The sequence below is a fragment of the Apostichopus japonicus genome, chromosome 23 (assembly GCF_037975245.1).
Source record: "Apostichopus japonicus isolate 1M-3 chromosome 23, ASM3797524v1, whole genome shotgun sequence".
NCBI classification, from domain to species: Eukaryota; Metazoa; Echinodermata; class Holothuroidea; order Aspidochirotida; family Stichopodidae; genus Apostichopus; species Apostichopus japonicus.
In genome coordinates this window covers 14,992,127-15,013,703 of record NC_092583.1, presented here as the reverse complement: position 1 = coordinate 15,013,703, position 21,577 = coordinate 14,992,127, and the positions used below count along the sequence as shown (strand labels likewise).

The 21,577-nt window shown below is 39.4% G+C and overlaps 1 protein-coding gene across 50 annotated transcripts in view; it reads right to left on the bottom strand.

Moving 5' to 3' along the window:
* Positions 1-21,577, bottom strand: part of LOC139964732 (uncharacterized) — a 390,976-nt gene that overhangs the window by 128,855 nt on the left and 240,544 nt on the right. For 46 of the 50 annotated variants that reach the window (XM_071966600.1, XM_071966625.1, XM_071966626.1 and 43 more), the window contains 9 exons: positions 19,333-20,757; positions 16,397-18,184; positions 11,309-15,244; positions 9,773-10,303; positions 3,851-8,623; positions 3,187-3,494; positions 2,753-2,927; positions 1,317-1,603; positions 429-576 (listed from right to left, as the gene is read on the bottom strand). In XM_071966600.1, the coding sequence (XP_071822701.1) occupies positions 429-576; positions 1,317-1,603; positions 2,753-2,927; positions 3,187-3,494; positions 3,851-8,623; positions 9,773-10,303; positions 11,309-15,244; positions 16,397-18,184; positions 19,333-20,757 (13,371 nt within the window). The remainder of the gene's footprint in view (positions 1-428; positions 577-1,316; positions 1,604-2,752; positions 2,928-3,186; positions 3,495-3,850; positions 8,624-9,772; positions 10,304-11,308; positions 15,245-16,396; positions 18,185-19,332; positions 20,758-21,577) is intronic. The other 4 variants (XM_071966630.1, XM_071966651.1, XM_071966652.1 and 1 more) reach the window with 4 other exon arrangements.

Genomic DNA, 21,577 nt, shown 5'->3' with positions numbered 1-21,577 from the left:
TTGGATTTAAATATTACAACATATCATTGATTCTTGGATCACATAACCCGGAATGTAAATTTTTGTATTCCTTGCTTTGCTTCGGCTATACATATGCAACATTGACTTTTTCAAAATGACTCTCTTCCACAAATTTTGAAAATTCCTGTAAACTAGGGATCAAATCCAAATTGTGGCCTCACATGTTGAAAGTTATCCATGCTACAGATAACTGATGAATTCATTTAATCCCAAATTATACCTGCTTGATCTACAATATATCTTGAAATCATTTGAAATTGAAAATGATCAGTAATTTAAAAATAAAATTGACAAACAAAACTGAAAATAGAGAGGAGTTGAGAAGCAACAACAAACAGACATAACTGACACTATAGAAACATGACTATTAGAAACATACAGATATTGGTAAAATCTAAAGCCCATACCTCTGATCACAACTTGGGCTGTACAGACTGTTGATCCCACAGGGTTTACAGCTGTACAAACATATTCACCAGTAAATTCTGGTTTAAACTCGGTCACTATCAGCTCTGTAACATTCTCTTCAATTGTGATGACCACTTCTGGTGAAGGCTAATAAAGAAAGATCATTAATGAGATGTGATAAAGCTTTTTATTGTTTATTGACATTATTTTTGTTATTCTTTGTAGAAAAGTTTAATTAAAACTGTCAAGTCCATTCCACATATCTTCAATTACAATAAAAATAAGCATACTGACAAGTAAACTGTTTTTTCTCACACAGCACAAACAGGTGTCCTGTGTGTAATTAACATGCAGTTTATAAGTCTTATCATTTTACAACCAATTTTAACTGACTGAAAACTGCACAAATTACTCTTCAGTGTGGGCTCTCACCTTCAAAATCATTCTCAGATATCGATGAGTATTAAATTGGAAAAGAAGCTTGACCCAAAAAAATGAAATGCTTTGAGAGTGTCAGTAAATATATTTATCACAGTTTAAAAAGGCATGATCATTACTTCACTCTCTACCATATTTGGGTGCTAACGCTGTGGACCTTTAGTGATTCAATAGCGCTCTGAGAAAATTTTTGCCCTTGCTGCGGTTCTCCTTTTTCCTTGTCCCTGCCCCCTCCCCTCGACCCAATTTAAACTCCTTTTTATTATATACGACAAACATAAGCTACCACTGCTGTATTTGTTTTTAATCCTTTAAGATGTATAAAAGATAGTGACTATTCAGTGAACAAGGCTCTCAGTATTGAAATGTCATCAGTTAATATTAACATGTAACCACATCAGAGAGCACATCAAGTTTCTTCTTCCCCAAAGGAATATTGAAATACTTACTACTAATTCAGTGCCCTCATGGAGCCATGTTATTGTCACTGGGGGAGTTCCCTTCACTGTAGCTCTGAGATGGAGAATATCCCCTTCATCCACTTCTGTGTCTACAATAGTCTGAACAAACTCAGGTGGCTGGAACTTGATAGAAATCTCTGGAAATTGTGGTTGTTCTTCAACAGGGAACTGCAAATGGCTGGCTTCTTCTGTGATTTCTTGAGTGATCTGGATGGTTGTAACCTCCTCTGGTTGTTCAGGGTGTTCCTCCACAGGTCTCTGTGGACCTTGAACTCCTAGTCATAAAAATGTTGATAAAGATAGTTATTTCCATATAATAGGAATGACAACATTATTTCAGGGTAGATGCCTATTATGCAGGTTGAGAACAGGAGTTGAGGAAGGGGAGGAGATTGGAACAGTATGTACCCCATGCCTCATTTTAATTTCATCGAGGTGCAACCACCATTACATATTTTTTAACCAATATGAGGAACTATTTTCAATGGGCCGCAAACTGCTGAGATTTATATTAATTACTCCATTTTTTAATATCACAATTTGAAAACAACACCTGATAGACAAAGAGAACTTTGATTCTAATACTTCCACATAAGTCTGACTCATAAGGACACAAAGCTGTAATCAAATTGCACAAAAGACAAAAATATACATATGGAATAAGTACAGAATTATTAAAATGATTATGAAGTACTTATGTATGATAACTTGTTGCACAACGCACATTATGCACACAGTCATATCAGCAAAGCAACACAAAAACATTCATCACTCTCAAACCACAGTTGACAAATATTACAATAACAATACAGAACAAAACATTAAACTAAAAGAAAGAACAGTGAAAGATTATCTGATAATAACAATTCCATGCAAAATTGACAATACGACCAATTTCTGAAAATTGGCATATGATCCACAAGTCTACAGTGTGGTATCTGGAGATGGAGCCATGCAAACTGAAAAACACAAGAAGAAAGAAAAGTGTTAAAACCATGCCAAAGTGAACAACAATCCAAAAAATATTAAAGCAAAACTGTGCAGCTGACTTGAAGATTCTTGTGCTTCCATCAGAAGTCAAATTGCCATCAGTGTTCATGCAATCTGGGAGAAGATGAAACCAATAAAATCTTTGTCAAGTTTTGATCGTGCAAATTGAAGTGAGTGCAAACTCTCATTGAAGAAAGTGCAAACTCTCAAACAAAAATTTAGAAGCATTCAGCGTTTAGTACTGTTTTAAAGAGAAGGAAGAGAACGATAAGGTTATTTTCTTCATAACAGTTATTAGTCACATGAACGACTCTGAAGCTACACTGTGATGCTATGTGGCAATATTTTCACTCCTTCCTGCTGGCAAACATCCAAAACTGTATTTTGCATGTCAGTTAGCGTAAGAATATCCAAAATTGGTTGGTAAATAGTACCACTGATGATAATGTTGCAAACGGTTGTAACTCTGCCTAGTGGATTGATGGCCTCACAGATGAAATAGCCTACATCTTCCTCTGTTACTTCAGTTATCATCAGGTGGCTGATACCATCATTGTAATTTATTACAATGTAACGGTCACTGTGGATGGGTTCTTCATTGTGATACCACTGAAATGAATAATAAAATTCCACATGAATAAATTGTAAAACAATGATAAATGGAAATTTGACTTCTTACTAAGAGTCTGACCAGACATGAATGGCACAATGTTTATATCGCAATGCTCATAACATGTGTGATATTTCTATCAATTGATGCTGGTTCAAGAGTTTACAATTTTTTTTTTATAGTTGCGAGATGTAAATGGTGGGAACTGATCAGTAGCTGTTGAAAATATAGATTTTTTGAGAATAAAGGATGATGTACCTTTATTGTGGGCTGAGGTATTCCAGTAACCTGACATTCGAGCCTGACTTCTTCAGTCAATGTTGTTTCAACCACTGGGACAACTTCTCTGATGAAGATAGGTCCTTGACGAAGCTCAGTAGTGACATCATGAACCACCTGCTCTACAATACGTTGAGCAGTTTCCTCAATGTCATATGGAATTTCTTCTGTGGTCTGTATGTCAAGGTATGGACCATCAATTTCAGATATGGTTGTTGTAGTTTCTACAGTTTCAATCTCTTCCACTGTGGTTTCGGTAATGATAACTGGTAGTGGCTCATCTGGAGCTGAAAAACAAATGGACTTGAAAAGGTAGCCAGGGGTTCTACAACCTAGATATTGGCAGCTGATAATGCATGTAATGTAGGCCAGTTGTCAAATATACTGCACATGGTATAGATCAAAAATTTAAAAATGTGTAAATTCTCTAGCAAAATACATTTTCTTTACTGTATGATGTAATATGAACCACTGAAGTGAGGAAACTATTGAGTACAAAGGGTCTTTCTGATGATAAAATATTTTCACTTTTGCAAAAAACAGAGATGTATAAGCTATTTTTGACACACAAATTTACCAAAAAAAGTAGACGTATTACTGAAATTTGAAATGAAATTGCTGTGTGCCATGCACATTTCTTTACCTTCAACTGTTATCTCTGCATATGAAGTAACTGAGCCCTTAGGGTTGGTGATAATGACTGAAAACTCTGTGTCATCGTCTTCTGTAATGTCTTTGATAAAGAGAGTACTTCTAAATGTTTCATCATCAATAGGTTCTAGCTCAATCATTTTTGTGTCAGAAGGGAATATTTCCACTCCATTTCGGTACCATTGCACATCAGGTTTAGGTGCTGCAGTGACTTCAACAGTCAGTTCTGTAGTGCCTCCCAGTGGAACTGTCTGATCTACAAGTTCCTTTGTAAATCTTGGTGCAAACTCTATTGCGCTGACTTTTTTGGGTTCTTCTGGTTTTCTTCCAATTGTCACCTCTGACTCCTCTGGGCCAGGCTTTCTGACCTGGAAACTTATCTCTGGTAAGTCTTCCTCTGGTCTTTCTGTGTCTATTGTCATGGTAACCCTCTTTTTGTCATCTGTAGGTCTTCGTGTGAAAAATTCAACTCCTACAGTATCTCTTTGAGGTTTATCTGGGGCAATGACAAATTCAGTTCTTGCAGATGGTCTCTCATCATCTTGAGGGACTTGTTCAAATTCCTCTTCAACCGTTTCTACAACTGTTATGGTTTCTGTTAATGTCTCTGGTTTCTTGTCAGGCTGTTCAACATCAAGTACTACTTCAGTTGTGTCTCGTGGTCTGTCATGCTGAATGGCTACCTCTGTTATTGACCTTTCTTCTTCATCAGGTAATTCCCGCTGAGGATATTCCTCTTCCACTGTTTCAACAACTGTTACTGTCTCTGTTATTGTTTCAGGTCTTCTTTTGGGCTCATGCACATCAAATTCCACTTCTGTTGTATCTCTTGGTCTCTCATGCTGAATGGCAACCTCTGTTATTGACCTTTCCTCATCTGGTTGTTCCTCTTGAAGAAATTCTTCCTCCACAGTTTCAATGACTGTTGTTGTCTCACTCACAGTCTGTGGTTGTTGCTTGGGCTCTTTAACATCAAATTCTATTTCTGTAGTTCCACTTGGCCTCTCATGTTGAATGGCAACTTCAGTTATAGACCGATCTTCCTCTGGTTGGTCTTCTTGAGGCATTTCTTTCTCTACTGTTTCAACAACAGTTATTGTCTCAGTGATAGTCTCTGGCTTTCTTCTTGGTTTCTTAACATCAAATTCTATTTCAGTGGTATTTGTTGGCTTTTCATGGAAAATTGCTACCTCAGTAATAGACCTCTCCTCCTCTGGTTGCTCCTCATCTGGGAATTCCTCTGTATCCACAATAGTAACTGTCTCGGTTATTGTGACTGGTGTTTTACTTGGGGTCTCAACATCAAATACAACTTCTGTTGTGTCTCTTGGCCTTTGGGGTTGATCATCTTCATCTGGTGCAATAATTACCTCTGACCTTCCCCTGGCTGGAATTTCTTTGTCCTCCACAATATCCCTGGTGATATTCACTGTTTCTGTGACTGTTTTCTCCTCAGGATAGTCTCTTTGGGGACTTATTGTCCTGTGTATAGGCACAACATCTTCAGGAATATCTATTCCAATCGCTGCAGACTCTTCCTGTGGCTTTAGCTTCACTTCTACTACTGTCTCGAATTCTTCAGGTTTAGGCTTATGTAATTTAAATGAAATTTCAGGAAGTTCTTCATCAGGTCTTTCTTGAGCAAGTGTTATGGTTGACCTTTCATGAGTATCTTCATCTTCTTGCTTTAATGGAACATATGTCACCTCAGATATTGCTGGGGTGTAATCTGGCAGCATCTCGAAAGACGTTTCAACAGGACTGAGTTGCTCTGGTGATACAACCACTTCTCTCACTGTTGGTATATCACTAAGAGGCTTTTCATCTTGTGGTTCTTGTTCATCTGGAATTTCCTCTTGCAAGATTTCTCCCAGCTCATAAGTAGTAATTTCATGAGGAATTTCTGCATCAGGAGCAACATGCACTTCAGTAGTCTCAACAACCTCATGTTGCACTGGTATAGAAAGGTCGGTTACTTCCACTGGAGCCATTGGCATTTCCTTTAGATCATTCTGCATAATAGTTACAATGTCAACTACATCTTCAGGGAGTTCATCTGCTGACCATGGACTTACTTCTGTGGTAATTACCTCTGGTTGGTCTTGTGGAATTTTATGTTCTTGTCCAGGTGCCCTAAGAGAATCTTGTGGCAACTTGATGGCCTTTGTGGACTCAGTCTCTGGAAGTTGCTCAGGTCTATCATCTATTAATTGTTCCTGTTTGTAGGGAGCATTCAAAGCCTCTTCCTGGATTTCTGTGGCCTCACCGGGAATTATTTCGCTTGTAGTAACCTGTGGCATATCTTCAATCACATGTTCCTCCTTACTTGGAGCTCTTAGTTCATCCAGTGGCAATTCGACTGCCTCCTCAGGTATCACTCCTGTGGATGTAATTTCAGGTTTACTTTCAGGACTTATTTCTTGTGTCTCAGGAGCTATTAATGTATCTTGAGGCAGTTCTCTTGCCTCCTTTTCTTCTGTAACAGGCAAAACGTCTGGCTGATCCCTGATCCTTTGTTCCTCTTTCTCAGGAGCAAAGAGTGATTCCCCTGGAATTTTTTCAACCTCAAATGGTAGGATTACAACTGATTTAATGTGCACCTTTTCCTCTGGGTATGTCTCTTGCTTTTCTGGTGTTAACAAAATATTCTGCTCTAATGGGGAAGCCTCCTCTTGAAACACCCCATCAATATCGTCTGGCTTCTCATCTAGTTGTTGTTCCTCTTTACTTGTGGTAGAAAGCACTTCCACTGGAAGGACTGTTGCTTCAGCTGGTAATTGTTCAGAAGGTGTAATGCTAGGTCTTTCTTCTGGATATATTTGCTTTTCCTCTGGAGCTGTCATCTGCTCCTGAGGAAGTTTTGTTGCCTCATGTGAGCCAATATCAAGGATATCTTCAGGTTGGTCTATAGTACTTATCTCATCAGTGACAGATGCTCTTAATGCATCATCCAAAATCACATCTGCCTCAACAGAGGAAGTCTGGGGGATATCCTCTGGTTTAGTTTCAGCCACTTGTTCTTCTGTGGCAGGAACTTCAAACATTTCAGGAGCTTTATCTTTTGCAGCTATAAGGGGTTTGTCCTTAATTGTGATCACTCCTGGATAATGTTCTGGGAAAGTTTCATCCTGCTGTGCAATTTCCAACAAATCTTGTGACAACTGCATTGCTGCAGCAGAATCTCTAAGTGGCAGATCACCAGGCTGTTCTTGTGTCATTTGCTCCTCCTTGCTAACAGATTCCAAATGTTCCATAGGTAGTTCCACACTTTCCTCTTGTTGTAAATCTGTTGTCGTGTCTGGTTTTTCTTCTACCAGAGTTTCTCTCTGTTCTGGGACTGTGAGACTGTCTTGTGGTAACTCAGATGCTTCCTTTCTTTCACTGACAGATATTTCTTCAGGCTCATCTAACAATGTTTGATCCTCTCTGCTTGTTACTAAAAGATCTACATGGGGAAGTTTCGTTGCTACGTGAGGAATTACAATGATAGAATTCACCACTGCAGAGTCTTGTGGCTCAACATGCTCTTCCTCAGTGGTTTGCAAAACATCCTGAGGAAGTTGCTGGGCCTCAGAGGCAACAGTCACAGTGACGTCATCAGGTTTCACATCAGGTGATATTTCCTCTGTAGAAGGAGCTTGTAGAGTGTCAACTGGAAGTTCATGTGCATCACTTGGAGTAATTCCATATGTTATTTCTGGCTGTTTGTCTGGGAAAGTTTCCTCTAGTTCTGGAGCTGAAAAAACATCTTGCGGCAGTTCAGTTGCTACAATGGTGATACTGGTAGGGATGTCTCCTGGACTCTCATCTGTGATCTGCTCTTTTGTTGTGGGAGCTGAAAGAGGTTCAACAGGTAGTTCTTGAGCTTCTGTTGGAGACAATTCCAGGACTTCTAATTTCAACGGTTGATCTAGTGGAGCTTCTTCAGGTGCAATTAACAATTCAGAAATGTGTTCATGGTCATCTTGAGGGGCCTCTGCATCAACTACAAATGATGGCAGTTCATCCACTAGAATGGTCCCAAACTCGATGGTAGAAATCTCTTTAGGTGACTCATCACTTGTTGAAGGAATAACTTCAATCGATTCTTCAACAACTGGTAACTGTTGTACAGTGACTTCCTCCTCAGTTGGATGTTGAACCTCAATAACTATTTCTGGAAATGCAAGTGGTTGTCCTTCACGATCAAGTAGTAATGTTGAGACCTCTTTTGAATCTGGTGCCTTCCTATCAATTACAACTTGACTCACTTCATGCTTAGTTGTGTCATGGCCAACAGTAATATCAATAACTTCTTGACTGTCCACTGGTAGAGATGGCTGAATCTGTACTTCCACTGTCTCCTTTGTTGGAGCAATTTCTTCTGTCTGCACAGGGGCACTTTCTAGTGGAATCTCAACAGATGCAGCACCGACAGGAGCTGGTATATCAGAAGGAGTTGAAACATCTGAAGGCTTTTCAGGCAAAAGGGTGAACTTCTCATCATCAGTGTGTTGCAATACTTTTTCAACCGGGAATGATACTGGAATTGTCTCAACTGAAGAGACCGCTTGTTCTTCTACATCTTCTTTGGGCAAATCATCTGGCATTTCCATTAATTGGACAACTTCTTTTTCAGTTGTTGAAATGGTTGTTATGGGTATGTCTTTGGACTCTTCAGATGGTTGTGGTTTTAAAGGTTCCTCTACTTCTTCAGGACTTTCAGTGGACTCTAAAGTTGTTGAGGGCTTTTGCTCAGGTTCCTTCATCATTTTAGGAGTAGTTTCTACATGTGAAAGTTAGTAGATCAATTGTATGGTAAGGTGCTACATCTAAATGATATGTAAGAGCAAATAACTGAATGAAATTAAGTGCAAAAGTGTAATGATTGAAATTTTGCCAGCATGTAAATGAGAATGAGCAGTATGGTCATTGATTGAATTTAATGCATAAAATGTTATACCTGCAAAGAAATGAAACAAAAGAAATAAACTGATGTGTAATATTACTTGAAATGGGAAATGGTACATCCACAGGCAGATAAGAAACAATGTACTAAAGCCAAAAACATTTAAGAGGAAGCAGTCACAAGGCAAAAATGGTGAGAAAAAATTTGCAACGCACAAGTTTGAGTTGCTTAGAAGAAACAATTGCTCAATTTAATATATAATTGCATTCTGACAAAATCTACAGCATTACAAGGTTCATCACTGCAAAATAAATTACAAGGAGTGCAGACTTTCTATTAACTGATTCATAGAAGTGACAAACCAATGGTAATGTAGATTGACACCACAGTCAACCAGGGCGGCACTACCAAAATTCTTGCCCCACTATTTTCATTATTTCATTCTGATGAACAAATGCTTGTTTAGTCCAATTGTTGTACACACAGCTGCCTTTTCCCAAATGGGTGTCTTGTTCGTTCCAGTAACAGTACAAACAGCTCAAGCTCAGCCTTAATTAATGTAATACCTTCAAGCAAGGAAATTCACAAACATGCAATGCCGAGCTCGCCAACATTCTGATGAGTGTAGATGCTAGTGGGCCCATCTTTTGATCCTAGAAGAATATTCTTCATGAGAAAATTAATTAAAACATACAACAGATGAAGAGACTCATGTGGTTGGAAGGTGAAAGCATAAGGAGAGGAGCATACTATCGATATCATTAACATTTTAGAAAATGGTCTCACAAATTTATAGCAGTAAGACAGCACAAAGAAAAAAGTAACCAAGCAAAGCATGTGTTGAATTCAAATGAGTGTTTGTTAGCACTAGTACTTAATATACATTACAAGGGACAATAGTATCAACATGAAAAAGAGCAAGAGGCATGCACAAAATACAGCGACATGGTATTACTGTTTAAAACAAGTACAATTACTTGTGAGATGCTGAAAGGTAGACTGCAAGGAATGCATAATTCTGCCTACCAAATCTATTTTCAACCTCTTGTGGTGCCTCAGGTTTTTTTTCCATGACAACTTCAATTGTCTCCTTAACATGTTCTGGCTTTTCAGGGGCTTCTTTAACAAGTATCTCTTCTGGATATCCATTTGTTGGCATTTCTTCAATTGGGTGCTCTCCTAGTACCCCCAAAGTGATTTGAACTTCTTGTGGGGCTTCAGGCTTTTCTTTAATCACTACCTCAATTGTCTCTCTTACATCCTCCAGCTTTTTAGGGACTTCTTCAACCTGTTTATTATCTGGATATACCTCTGTTGCATTTACTTCAATTGGTTGCTCCTCAGGTACAGCAAAGGTGATTTGAGCCTCTCGAAGGGCCATGTGGGGTTTTTCTTCAATGACAGCTTCAATTGTCTCTCTAACATCTTCAGTCATTTGGGGGATTTGTTCAGTGGGCTTCTCTTCTGGAAGTTCCACTGTTATTGGCTGCTTTTCGGGCACCTCAAAAGTGATTTGAACCTCTTGTGGATATTGGTTCATAGCCACATTTGACTTTTCTGTAGAAAAATATTCTTGTGTCATAGCCAACAATTGAAACTGATGTTCTATTGATCAATCAATCAGCCAACACATTTCCATGAGAAATAGCAGAGCAAGTGTGGAGGAAAGCCATACTTGTTACAAGAAGTAAGCAAACACATTTGAACTTGCAACACTTAAAAACCAAAGACACAAGATTGAAAAAGTTAAGGAACAACAAAAATTCATTTAAAAAAGAGCCAATTTATTCACATAGGGAAAGGTTTCCAGGATTCAAATACTTGCAGATATATGTGTTCACATTACAATTTAAAACTTGATGAAATCTTGGAAATTTTGATTCACGCATATCAAACTGAACCTCATCAACATCTGATGTCGGAAGAAACGGTTTCATCATCACATTTTGTGGAACATAACTGTTATTTGTGTCATCATATGGAGCAGAACACATGCTGATGAGCCAAACTCAGTAACAATTTCATTAAGGTCATGCATATCATATTCAGAAGGTATATCATTCTTTTACAGAGAGAAATACAACACACTCCTTGCTGGAAGTATCATATTGATTAAGGAAAGGGAAAATAATGGAAAACATTCACAAAGAAGTCTCTATGTAATGACTGTCACAGCACCATTCCAATCGCTATCATCTTTGTAATGATACTTTTCTGGCCATCCAGTTCTAGCAACTTTTCACAGAATTTCTGTCATCTTTATCACAATAACATGTGATTACAGAGGCCTCTTATCAGGTATCACTTCATGAACCATGCATAGAAAAGACTTCAGGCAAGATATACAATGCATTCCGACTATATTTGTCACAAGGTAATGAATAACACACTTTCAGAACACTTTCTGCTCAAGTTCTTTGCACACAGAAGTGACATAAGAAAACATTTAAAGAAGTAAAGAAAGTATCAAAGCAATCTTCGAATTACTCTACATGAAATCATAGTCGAATATTGATGAATCAAAGAAAGCGTTTCTGCACATCATTATATGGTTTAACTTACCATCTACAGGAATGATTAGTTCTGCCTCTGTCGTGACTGTTCCTGCTTCATTTGTTGCGACCAACTCATACACTGTCTCATCTTCTTCAATCACCTCAGTGATTACAAGCGTACAAATTCCATCCAATTCATACACAGATATGAATCGATCATCACTCAAAGGATTACCATTGATTAACCAGGTGATAGTAGGCCTTGGGAAACCTATCACTCGACATGTAAAGGTGGCTGTTTCTCCAATATTGACAGTACCATCAGTCAATTCTTGTACTAGTTCTATGAATATAGTCTCTTCTTCTTTCTCTTCAGTGACATCCACAGTAATTTCGATTGGTTCAAGAGGTTCTGGTTCTTTTTCCATTATAATTTCAGTCCTCTCTTTTGTATCCTCTTCCGGCATCCCAACCTCAATTTCAACATCTGGATATGACTCTTGTGGTAAAAGATCCTTCTCTGATACTTCATGAGGTGTATGCTCTTTAGGAGTCTCTTCAGTTGGCTTAATCTCAAACTCTATTGGCAACAGTTCCTCTGGTCCTTCTTCAATGGAAACAGTTGTTGTTTCTCTCCTTTCTGGAATCTCTTCCTTTGTTATTGTTGTAACTGTAGTTGTCACAGTTTCTTGAACAGTTTCATCTTTGGGGACTTCAAAAGTAATTTCTATTTCTTGAGGTGCTTCTGGTTCTCTTTCAATTCTGACCTCTGTGGTATCTTCTGGTTGTTCCTCCATTGGGACTTCCTCAGGTTGCTTTGCTTCTGGAACTTCAAAAGTGATTTCAACTTCTTGGAGTTGTTCAGGTTTTTCTTCAATGACCACCTCTGTTGTTTCTGTGATGTGCTCTGATGGCTTCTTAGTTTCAGGAAGCTCCTCCACTGCAATCTCTTCCATGGGTTCTTCCACATCTGGTTGGCTCTCTTCAGGTACATCAAATGTTATTTGAACTTCTTGTGGTAGCTTTGGCTTCTCATCTACTGTCAGTTCCAAAGTATCCTGGAAAGTGTCTTTAGGTTTATCCTCTGCAGGCAACTCTTCAGGAAGTGTTCCCCCAGGTTGCTCTTCTACAGGATGCTCTTCCATGGGATGTTCCTCCAATAAAACATCCTCAGGTTCAGTTTCTTCTGGAACTTCAAAAGTGATTTCAACTTCTTGGGGTTGTTCAGGTTTTGCTTCAATGACCACCTCTGTTGTTTCTGTGATCCGCTCTGATGGCTTCTCAGTTTCAGGAAGCTCCTCCACTGCAATCTCTTTCATGGGTTCTTCCACATCTGGTTGGCTCTCTTCATGTACATCAAATGTAATTTGAACTTCTTGTGGTAGCCTTGGCTTCTCATCTACTGTCAGTTCCAAAGTATCCTGGAAAGTGTCTTCAGGTTTATCCTCTGCAGGCAACTCTTCAGGAAGTGTTCCCTCGGGTTGTTCTTCTACAGGATGCTCTTCCATGGGATGTTCCTCCAATAGAACATCCTCAGGTTGCTTTGCTTCTGGAACTTCAAAAGTGATTTCAACTTCATGAGATTGTTCAGGTTTTTCTTCAATGACCACCTCTGTTGATTCTGTGATGGGCTCTGATAGCTTCTCGGTTACTGATAGCTCTTCCGCTGGAGTCTCTTCCACGGGTTCTTCCACATCTGGTTGTCTCTCTTCAGGTACATCAAATGTAATTTGAACTTCTTGTGGTAGCTTTGGCTTCTCATCTACTGTCAGTTCCAAAGTATCCTGGAAAGTGTCTTTAGGTTTATCCTCTGCAGGCAACTCTTCAGGAAGTGTTCCCTCAGGTTGCTCTTCTACAGGATGCTCTTCCATGGGATGTTCCTCCAATAAAACATCCTCAGGTTCAGTTTCTTCTGGAACTTCAAAATTGATTTCAACTTCTTGGGGTTGTTCAGGTTTTGCTTCAATGACCACCTCTGTTGTTTCTGTGATCTGCTCTGATGGCTTCTCACCTTCAGGAAGCTCCTCCACTGCAATCTCTTTCATGGGTTCTTCCACATCTGGTTGGCTCTCTTCATGTTCATCAAATGTAATTTGAACTTCTTGTGGTAGCCTTGGCTTCTCATCTACTGTCAGTTCCAAAGTATCCTGGAAAGTGTCTTCAGGTTTATCCTCTGTAGGCAACTCTTCAGGAAGTGTTCCCTCGGGTTGTTCTTCTACAGGATGCTCTTCCATGGGATGTTCCTCCAATAGAACATCCTCAGGTTCAGTTTCTTCTGGAACTTCAAAAGTGATTGCAACTTCATGAGATTGTTCAGGTTTTTCTTCAATGACCACCTCTGTTGATTCTGTGATGGGCTCTGATGGCTTCTCGGTTACTGATAGCTCTTCCACTGGAGTCTCTTCCATGGGTTCTTCCACATCTGGTTGGCTCTCTTCAGGTACATCAAATGTAATTTGAATTTCTTGTGGTAGCTTTGGCTTCTCATCTACTGTCAGTTCCAAAGTATCCTGGAAAGTGTCTTTAGGTTTATCCTCTGCAGGCAACTCTTCAGGAAGTGTTCCCTCGGGTTGTTCTTCTACAGGATGCTCTTCCATGGGATGTTCCTCCAATAGAACATCCTCAGGTTCAGTTTCTTCTGGAACTTCAAAAGTGATTGCAACTTCATGAGATTGTTCAGGTTTTTCTTCAATGACCACCTCTGTTGATTCTGTGATGGGCTCTGATGGCTTCTCGGTTACTGATAGCTCTTCCACTGGAGTCTCTTCCATGGGTTCTTCCACATCTGGTTGGCTCTCTTCAGGTACATCAAATGTAATTTGAATTTCTTGTGGTAGCTTTGGCTTCTCATCTACTGTCAGTTCCAAAGTATCCTGGAAAGTGTCTTTAGGTTTATCCTCTGCAGGCAACTCTTCAGGAAGTGTTCCCCCAGGTTGCTCTTCTACAGGATGCTCTTCCATGGGATGTTCCTCCAATAAAACATCCTCAGGTTCAGTTTCTTCTGGAACTTCAAAAGTGATTTCAACTTCTTGGGGTTGTTCAGGTTTTGCTTCAATGACCACCTCTGTTGTTTCTGTGATCCGCTCTGATGGCTTCTCAGTTTCAGGAAGCTCCTCCACTGCAATCTCTTTCATGGGTTCTTCCACATCTGGTTGGCTCTCTTCATGTACATCAAATGTAATTTGAACTTCTTGTGGTAGCCTTGGCTTCTCATCTACTGTCAGTTCCAAAGTATCCTGGAAAGTGTCTTCAGGTTTATCCTCTGCAGGCAACTCTTCAGGAAGTGTTCCCTCGGGTTGCTCTTCAGGATGCTCTTCCATGGCATGTTTTTCCAATAGAACATCCTCAGGTTCAGTTTCTTCTGGAACTTCAAAAGTGATTTCAACTTCATGAGATTGTTCAGGTTTTTCTTCAATGACCACCTCTGTTGATTCTGTGATGGGCTGTGATGGCTTCTCGGTTACTGGTAGCTCTTCCGCTGGAGTCTCTTCCATGGGTTCTTCCACATCTGGTTGTCTCTCTTCAGGTATATCAAATGTAATTTGAATTTCTTGCGGTAGTCTTGGCTCCTCATCTACTGTCAGTTCCAAAGTGTCCTGGAAAGTTTTTTCAGGTTTTTCCTCCACAGGGAATTCTGCAGGAAGTGTGTCATCTGGTTGCTCCTCTACAGGATGATCCTCAATGGGATGTTCCTCTTCAGGAAGCTCATCTCTAGGAAGGTCTTCCAGTGGAACTTTTTTAGCAGGAAGTGCTTCTTCTGGTGATTGTTCCTCCGGAACTTCAATTGTTATTTCCTTTTCTGTTGGTGCTTCAAGTTGCCTATCAGGTTCATCACTCTCACTGGGTTGTTCTTCCGGTAGTTCTGCTGGTCCCCTATGTCTCTCATGAAATTCTTCCAAAGGTTTCTCATCAATTGGTTGTTCTTCAATAGGTTTCTCTTCGGGTATCTCAAATGTTATTTGCACCTCTTGTGGAGAATGCTTTTCAGGTGCACCTGGCTTTTCTGTTGGAAAAAAGTCACTGAATTCAGTCCATGGCCAAATACACGATTGTTGTATGAATCAGTCAGCCAGCAGGTTGGCATAGGAGGTAGCAGATCAATACCAAAGGATTTTTAACTGTTCAAAGCAGAACCTGTTAATTTAGCTTTCATGCCGCACCTTTTTTTGTGTTACAGAGTAAAAAGATATAGTGGATTGGAGAAGTTGTTAAAAGAAGAGCAAAAGAATGATGAAAGAAGCTATTTTCATTGAAGCAGGAAAGAAAGAATTTCTTTGTGAAGTTTTATACTTGCTTATGGTTCAACATAAGAAATAAACAAAAACAGACCGAGTAACTTATATCTTTATTGAATGCAAAATTTAAAGCTTCACGACGGATGAATCAAGAAGATTAACAAGCATTACATATTTTGGCTTCATCACACTTGTACAGTTATGCACTACCAGAACATACACTACAAGGTACTTGCTGAACAAGAGCAAAGCTGGTGCAATTTAAAAATTTCATGTTCATGTTGTAGCATATGAAAGAGAGAAATATCTTCCCAATGAGGAAGGTATGCAACCAATTCAGAGAGAGAGAGAGAGAGAGAGTAAGAGCAAGCTGAAGGAGACAAAGAGGGAATGGCAATATCCACAGAGGCCGCTGTACATAGACTCTGATAGGATCAAACTCAATAACTGAAATTTTTGCAATGGCTGTTGCTACTCTAACCAGTTGCAGCAACTTTGCAATACTTGTGTTAAGTAAATGTCAGCTACTAGCTGGGTGATCGAAAGAACCCAAGCTTTGAGAGGTCTGTGTGAGTCCCCATCTTAATCATGCAATGAAAAGATATAAGCGTGAATGATAAAGTATTTGAAGCATTTCCTGGCCAAAGAAAGGATAATGAACTTTTTGGAATGATTATTCATTTTTATGACTACATAGAACTGAATCTCTTAGGTTCAAGCAATATATATCACTGTAATTTGAAATAGATAAATGAAAAAGATAATGTCAAGTAAACAAATCTGAACGATTTGAAAGCTACAATACCACGAATAGCAAAGTGCACTATATGGAAAAGACTGATGTGAGAATCAAAGGTACACTTTCTTTTTACTATTAAATAGTAACATCACTGCATCTTGGTATATAAAAGATGGCTCACCATCTACAGGAATGAGTAGTTCTGCTTCTGTCGTGACTGTTCCTGCTTCATTTGTTGCAACCAACTCATACACTGTCTCATCTTCTTCAATCACCTCAGTGATTACAAGTGTACAAATTCCATCCAATTCATACACAGATATGAATCGATCATCACTCAAAGGATTACCATTAATTAACCAGGTGATAGTAGGCCTTGGGAAACCTATCACTCGACATGTAAAGGTGGCTGTATCTCCAATATTGACAGTAACATCAGTCAATTCTTGCACTAGTTCTATGAATATAGTATCTTCTTCTTTCTCTTCAGTGACATCCACAGTAATTTCAAATGGTTCAAGAGGTTCTGGTTCTTTTTCCATTAAAATTTCAGTCCTCCCTTTTGTATCCTCTTCCGGCATCCCAACCTCAATTTCAACATCAGGATATGACTCTTTAGGTAGAAGCTCCTTCTCTGATACTTCATGAGGTGTATGTTCTTTAGGAGTCTCTTCAGTTGGCTTAATGTCAAACTCTATTGGCATCAGTTCCTCTGGTCCTTTTTCAATGGAAACAGTTGTTGTCTCTCTGCTTTCTGGAATCTCTTCCTTTGTTATTGTTGTAACTGTAGTTGTCACAGTTTCTTGAACAGTTTCATCTTTGGGGACTTCAAAAGTGATTTCTATTTCTTGAGGTGCTTCTGGTTCTCTTTCAATTCTGACCTCCGTGGTCTCTCTCAATGCATCCTCTGGCTTATCATCTTCTGGTTGTTCCTCCAATAAAACCTCCTCAGGTTGCTTTTCTTCTGGAACTTCAAAAGTGATTTCATCTTTTTGGGGTTGTTCAGGTTTTTCTTCAATGACCACCTCTGTTGTTTCTGTGATGGGCTCTAATGGCTTCTCGGTTACTGGTAGCTCTTCAGCTGGAGTCTCTTCCATGGGTTCTTCCACATCTGGTTGTCTCTCTTCAGGTATATCAAATGTAATTTGAATTTCTTGCGGTAGTCTTGGCTCCTCATCTACTGTCAGTTCCAAAGTGTCCTGGAAAGTGTCTTCAGGTTTATCCTCCGCAGGAAACTCTTCAGGAAGTGTTTCTTCTGGTTGCTCCTCTACAGGATGCTCTTCCGTGGGATGTTCCTCCAAGAGAATTTCCTCAGGCTTAGTTTCTTCTGGAACTTCAAAATTGATTTCAACTTCATGTATTTGTTCAGGCTTTTCTTCAATGACCACCTCTGTTGTTTCTGTGATGGGCTCTGATGGCTTCTCAGTTACTGGTAGCCCTTCTGCTGGAGTCGCTTCCATGGGTTCTTCCACATCTGGTTGGCTCTCTTCAGGTATATCAAATGTAATTTGAATTTCTTGCGGTAGTCTTGGCTCCTCATCTACTGTCAGTTCCAAAGTGTCCTGGAAAGTGTCTTCAGGTTTATCCTCCACAGGGAATTCTGCAGGAAGTGTGTCATCTGGTTGCTCTTCTACAGGATGATCCTCAATGGGATGTTCCTCTTCAGGAAGCTCATCTCTAGGAAGGTCTTCCAGTGGAACTTTCTTAGTAGGAAGTGCTTCTTCTGGTGATTGTTCCTCCGGAACTTCAATTGTTATTTCCTTTTCTGTTGGTGCTTCAAGTTGCCTATCAGGTTCATCACTCTCACTGGGTTGTTCTTCCGGTAGTTCTGCTGGTCCCCTATGTCTCTCATGAAATTCTTCCAAAGGTTTCTCATCAATTGGTTGTTCTTCAATAGGTTTCTCTTCGGGTATCTCAAATGTTATTTGCACCTCTTGTGGAGAATGCTTTTCAGGTGCATCTGGCTTTTCTGTTGGAACAAAGTCACTGAATTCAGTCCATGGCCAAATACACGATTGTTGTATGAATCAGTCAGCCAGCAGGTTGGCATAGGAGGTAGCAGATCAATACCAAAGGATTTTTAACTGTTCAAAGCAGAACCTGTAAATGTAGCTTTCATGCTGCACCTTTCTTTGTGTTATAGAGCATAAAGATATAATGGATTGGAGAAGTTGTTAAAAGAAGAGCAAAAGAATGATGAAAGAAGCTATTTTCATTGAAGCAGGAACAAAAGTATTTATTTGTGAAGTTTCATACTTGCTTATGCTTCAACATAAGAAATAAAAAAAACGGACCGAGTAACTTATATCTTTATTTGGATGCAAAAATTAAATGCTTCAAGACAGATGAATCAAGAAGATTAACAAGCATTACATCTTTCGGTTTATCACACTTGTACAGTTATGTACGACTAGAACATGCACTACAAGGCACTTGCTGAACAAGAACAGCTGGAGCAATTGACAAATTTCATGTTCATGTTCAAGTTGTAGCATATGAAAGAGAGAAATATCTTCCCGATGAGGAAGGTATGCAACCAATTCAGAGAGAGAGAGAGAGTAAGAGCAAGCTGAAGGAGACAAAGAGGGAATGGCAATATCCACAGAGGCCGCTGTACATAGACTCTGATAGGATCAAACTCAATAACTGAAATTTTTGCAATGGCTGTTGCTACTCTAACCAGTTGCAGCAACTTTGCAATACTTGTGTTAAGTGAATGTCAGCTACCAGCTGGGTGATCACAAGAACCCAAGCTTTGAGAGGTCTGTGTGAGTCCCCATCTTAATCATGCAATGAAAAGATATAAGCGTGCATGATAAAGTATTTGAAGCATTTCCTGGCCAAAATAGAATAATGAACTTTTTGGAATGATTATTCATTTTATGACTACATAGAACCGAATCTCTTAGGTTCACGCAATATATATCACTGTAATTTGAAATAGATAAATGAAAAAGATAATGTCAAGTAAACAAATCTGAACGATTTGAAAGCTACAATACCACGAATAGCAAAATACACTATATGGAAAAAAGTGATGTGAGAATCAAAGGTACACTTTCTTTTTACTATTAAATAGTAACATCACTGCATCTTGGTATATAAAAGATGACTCACCATCTACAGGAATGAGTAGTTCTGCTTCTGTCGTGACTGTTCCTGCTTCATTTGCGGCAACCAACTCATACACTGTCTCATCTTCTTCAATCACCTCAGTGATTACAAGTGTACAAATTCCATCCAATTCATACACAGATATGAATCGATCATCACTCAAAGGATTACCATTGATTAACCAGGTGATAGTAGGCCTTGGGAAACCTATCACTCGACATGTAAAGGTGGCTGTATCTCCAATATTGACAGTAACATCAGTCAATTCTTGCACTAGTTCTATGAATATAGTGTCCTCTTTTTTCTCTTCAGTGACATCCACAGTAATTTCAAATGGTTCAAGAGGTTCTGGTTCTTTTTCCATTAAAATTTCAGTCCTCCCTTTTGTATCCTCTTCCGGCAGCACGACCTCAATTTCAACATCAGGATATGACTCTTTTGGTAAAAGCTCTTTTTCTGATACTTCATGAGGTGTATGTTCTTTAGGAGTCTCTTCAGTTGGCTTAATGTCAAACTCTATTGGCATCAGTTCCTCTGGTCCTTTTTCAATGGAAACGGTTGTTGTCTCTCTGCTTTCTGGAATCTCTTCTTTTGTTATTGTTGTAACTGTAGTTGTCACAGTTTCTTGAACAGTTTCATCTTTGGGGACTTCAAAAGTGATTTCTATTTCTTGAGGTGCTTCTGGTTCTCTTTCAATTCTGACCTCGGTGGTCTCTCTCAGTGCATCCTCTGGCTTATCATCTTCTGGTTGTTCCTCCAATAAAACCTCCTCAGGTTGCTTCTCTTCTGGAACTTCAAAAGTGATTTCAACTTCTTGGGGTTGTTCAGGTTTTTCTTCAATGACCACCTCTGTTGTTTCTGTGATGGGCTCTGATGGCTTCTCGGTTACTGGTAGCTCTTCAGCTGGAGTCTCTTCCATGGGTTCTTCCACATCTGGTTGTCTCTCTTCAGGTATATCAAATGTAATTTGAATTTCTTGCGGTAGTCTTGGCTCCTCATCTACTGTCAGTTCCAAAGTGTCCTGGAAAGTGTCTTCAGGTTTATCCTCCACAGGGAATTCTGCAGGAAGTGTGTCATCTGGTTGCTCTTCTACAGGATGATCCTCAATGGGATGTTCCTCTTCAGGAAGCTCATCTCTAGGAAGGTCTTCCAGTGGAACTTTCTTAGTAGGAAGTGCTTCTTCTGGTGATTGTTCCTCCGGAACTTCAATTGTTATTTCCTTTTCTGTTGGTGCTTCAAGTTGCCTATCAGGTTCATCACTCTCACTGGGTTGTTCTTCCGGTAGTTCTGCTGGTCCCCTATGTCTCTCATGAAATTCTTCCAAAGGTTTCTCATCAATTGGTTGTTCTTCAATAGGTTTCTCTTCGGGTATCTCAAATGTTATTTGCACCTCTTGTGGAGAATGCTTTTCAGGTGCATCTGGCTTTTCTGTTGGAACAAAGTCACTGAATTCAGTCCATGGCCAAATACACGATTGTTGTATGAATCAGTCAGCCAGCAGGTTGGCATAGGAGGTAGCAGATCAATACCAAGGATTTTTAACTGTTCAAAGCAGAACCTGTAAATGTAGCTTTCATGCCGCACCTTTCTTTGTGTTACAGAGCATAAAGATATAGTGGATTGGAGAAGTTGTTAAAAGAAGAGCAAAAGAATGATGAAAGAAGCTATTTTCATTGAAGCAGGAACAAAAGTATTTATTTGTGAAGTTTCATACATGCTTATGCTTCAACATAAGAAATAAAAAATACAGATCGAGTAACTTATATCTTTATTGCATGCAAAAATAAAATGCTTCAAGACAGATGAATCAAGAAGATTAACAAGCATTACATCGTTCGGTTTATCACACTTGTACAGTTATGTACGACTAGAACATGCACTACAAGGCACTTGCTGAACAAGAACAGCTGGAGCAATTGACAAATTTCATGTTCATGTTCAAGTTGTAGCATATGAAAGAGAAATATCTTCCCGATGAGGAAGGTATGCAACCAATTAAGAGAGAGAGAGAGAGTAAGAGCAAGCTGAAGGAGACAAAGAGGGAATGGCAATATCCACAGAGGCCGCTGTACATAGATTCTGATAGGATCAAACTCAATTACTGTCGTTTTTGCAATGGCTGTTGCTACTCTAACCAGTTGCAACAACTTTTGCAATACTTGTGTTAAGTGAATGTCAGCTACCAGCTGGGTGATCACAAGAACCCAAGCTCTGAGAGGTCTGTGTGAGTCCCCATCTTAATCATGCA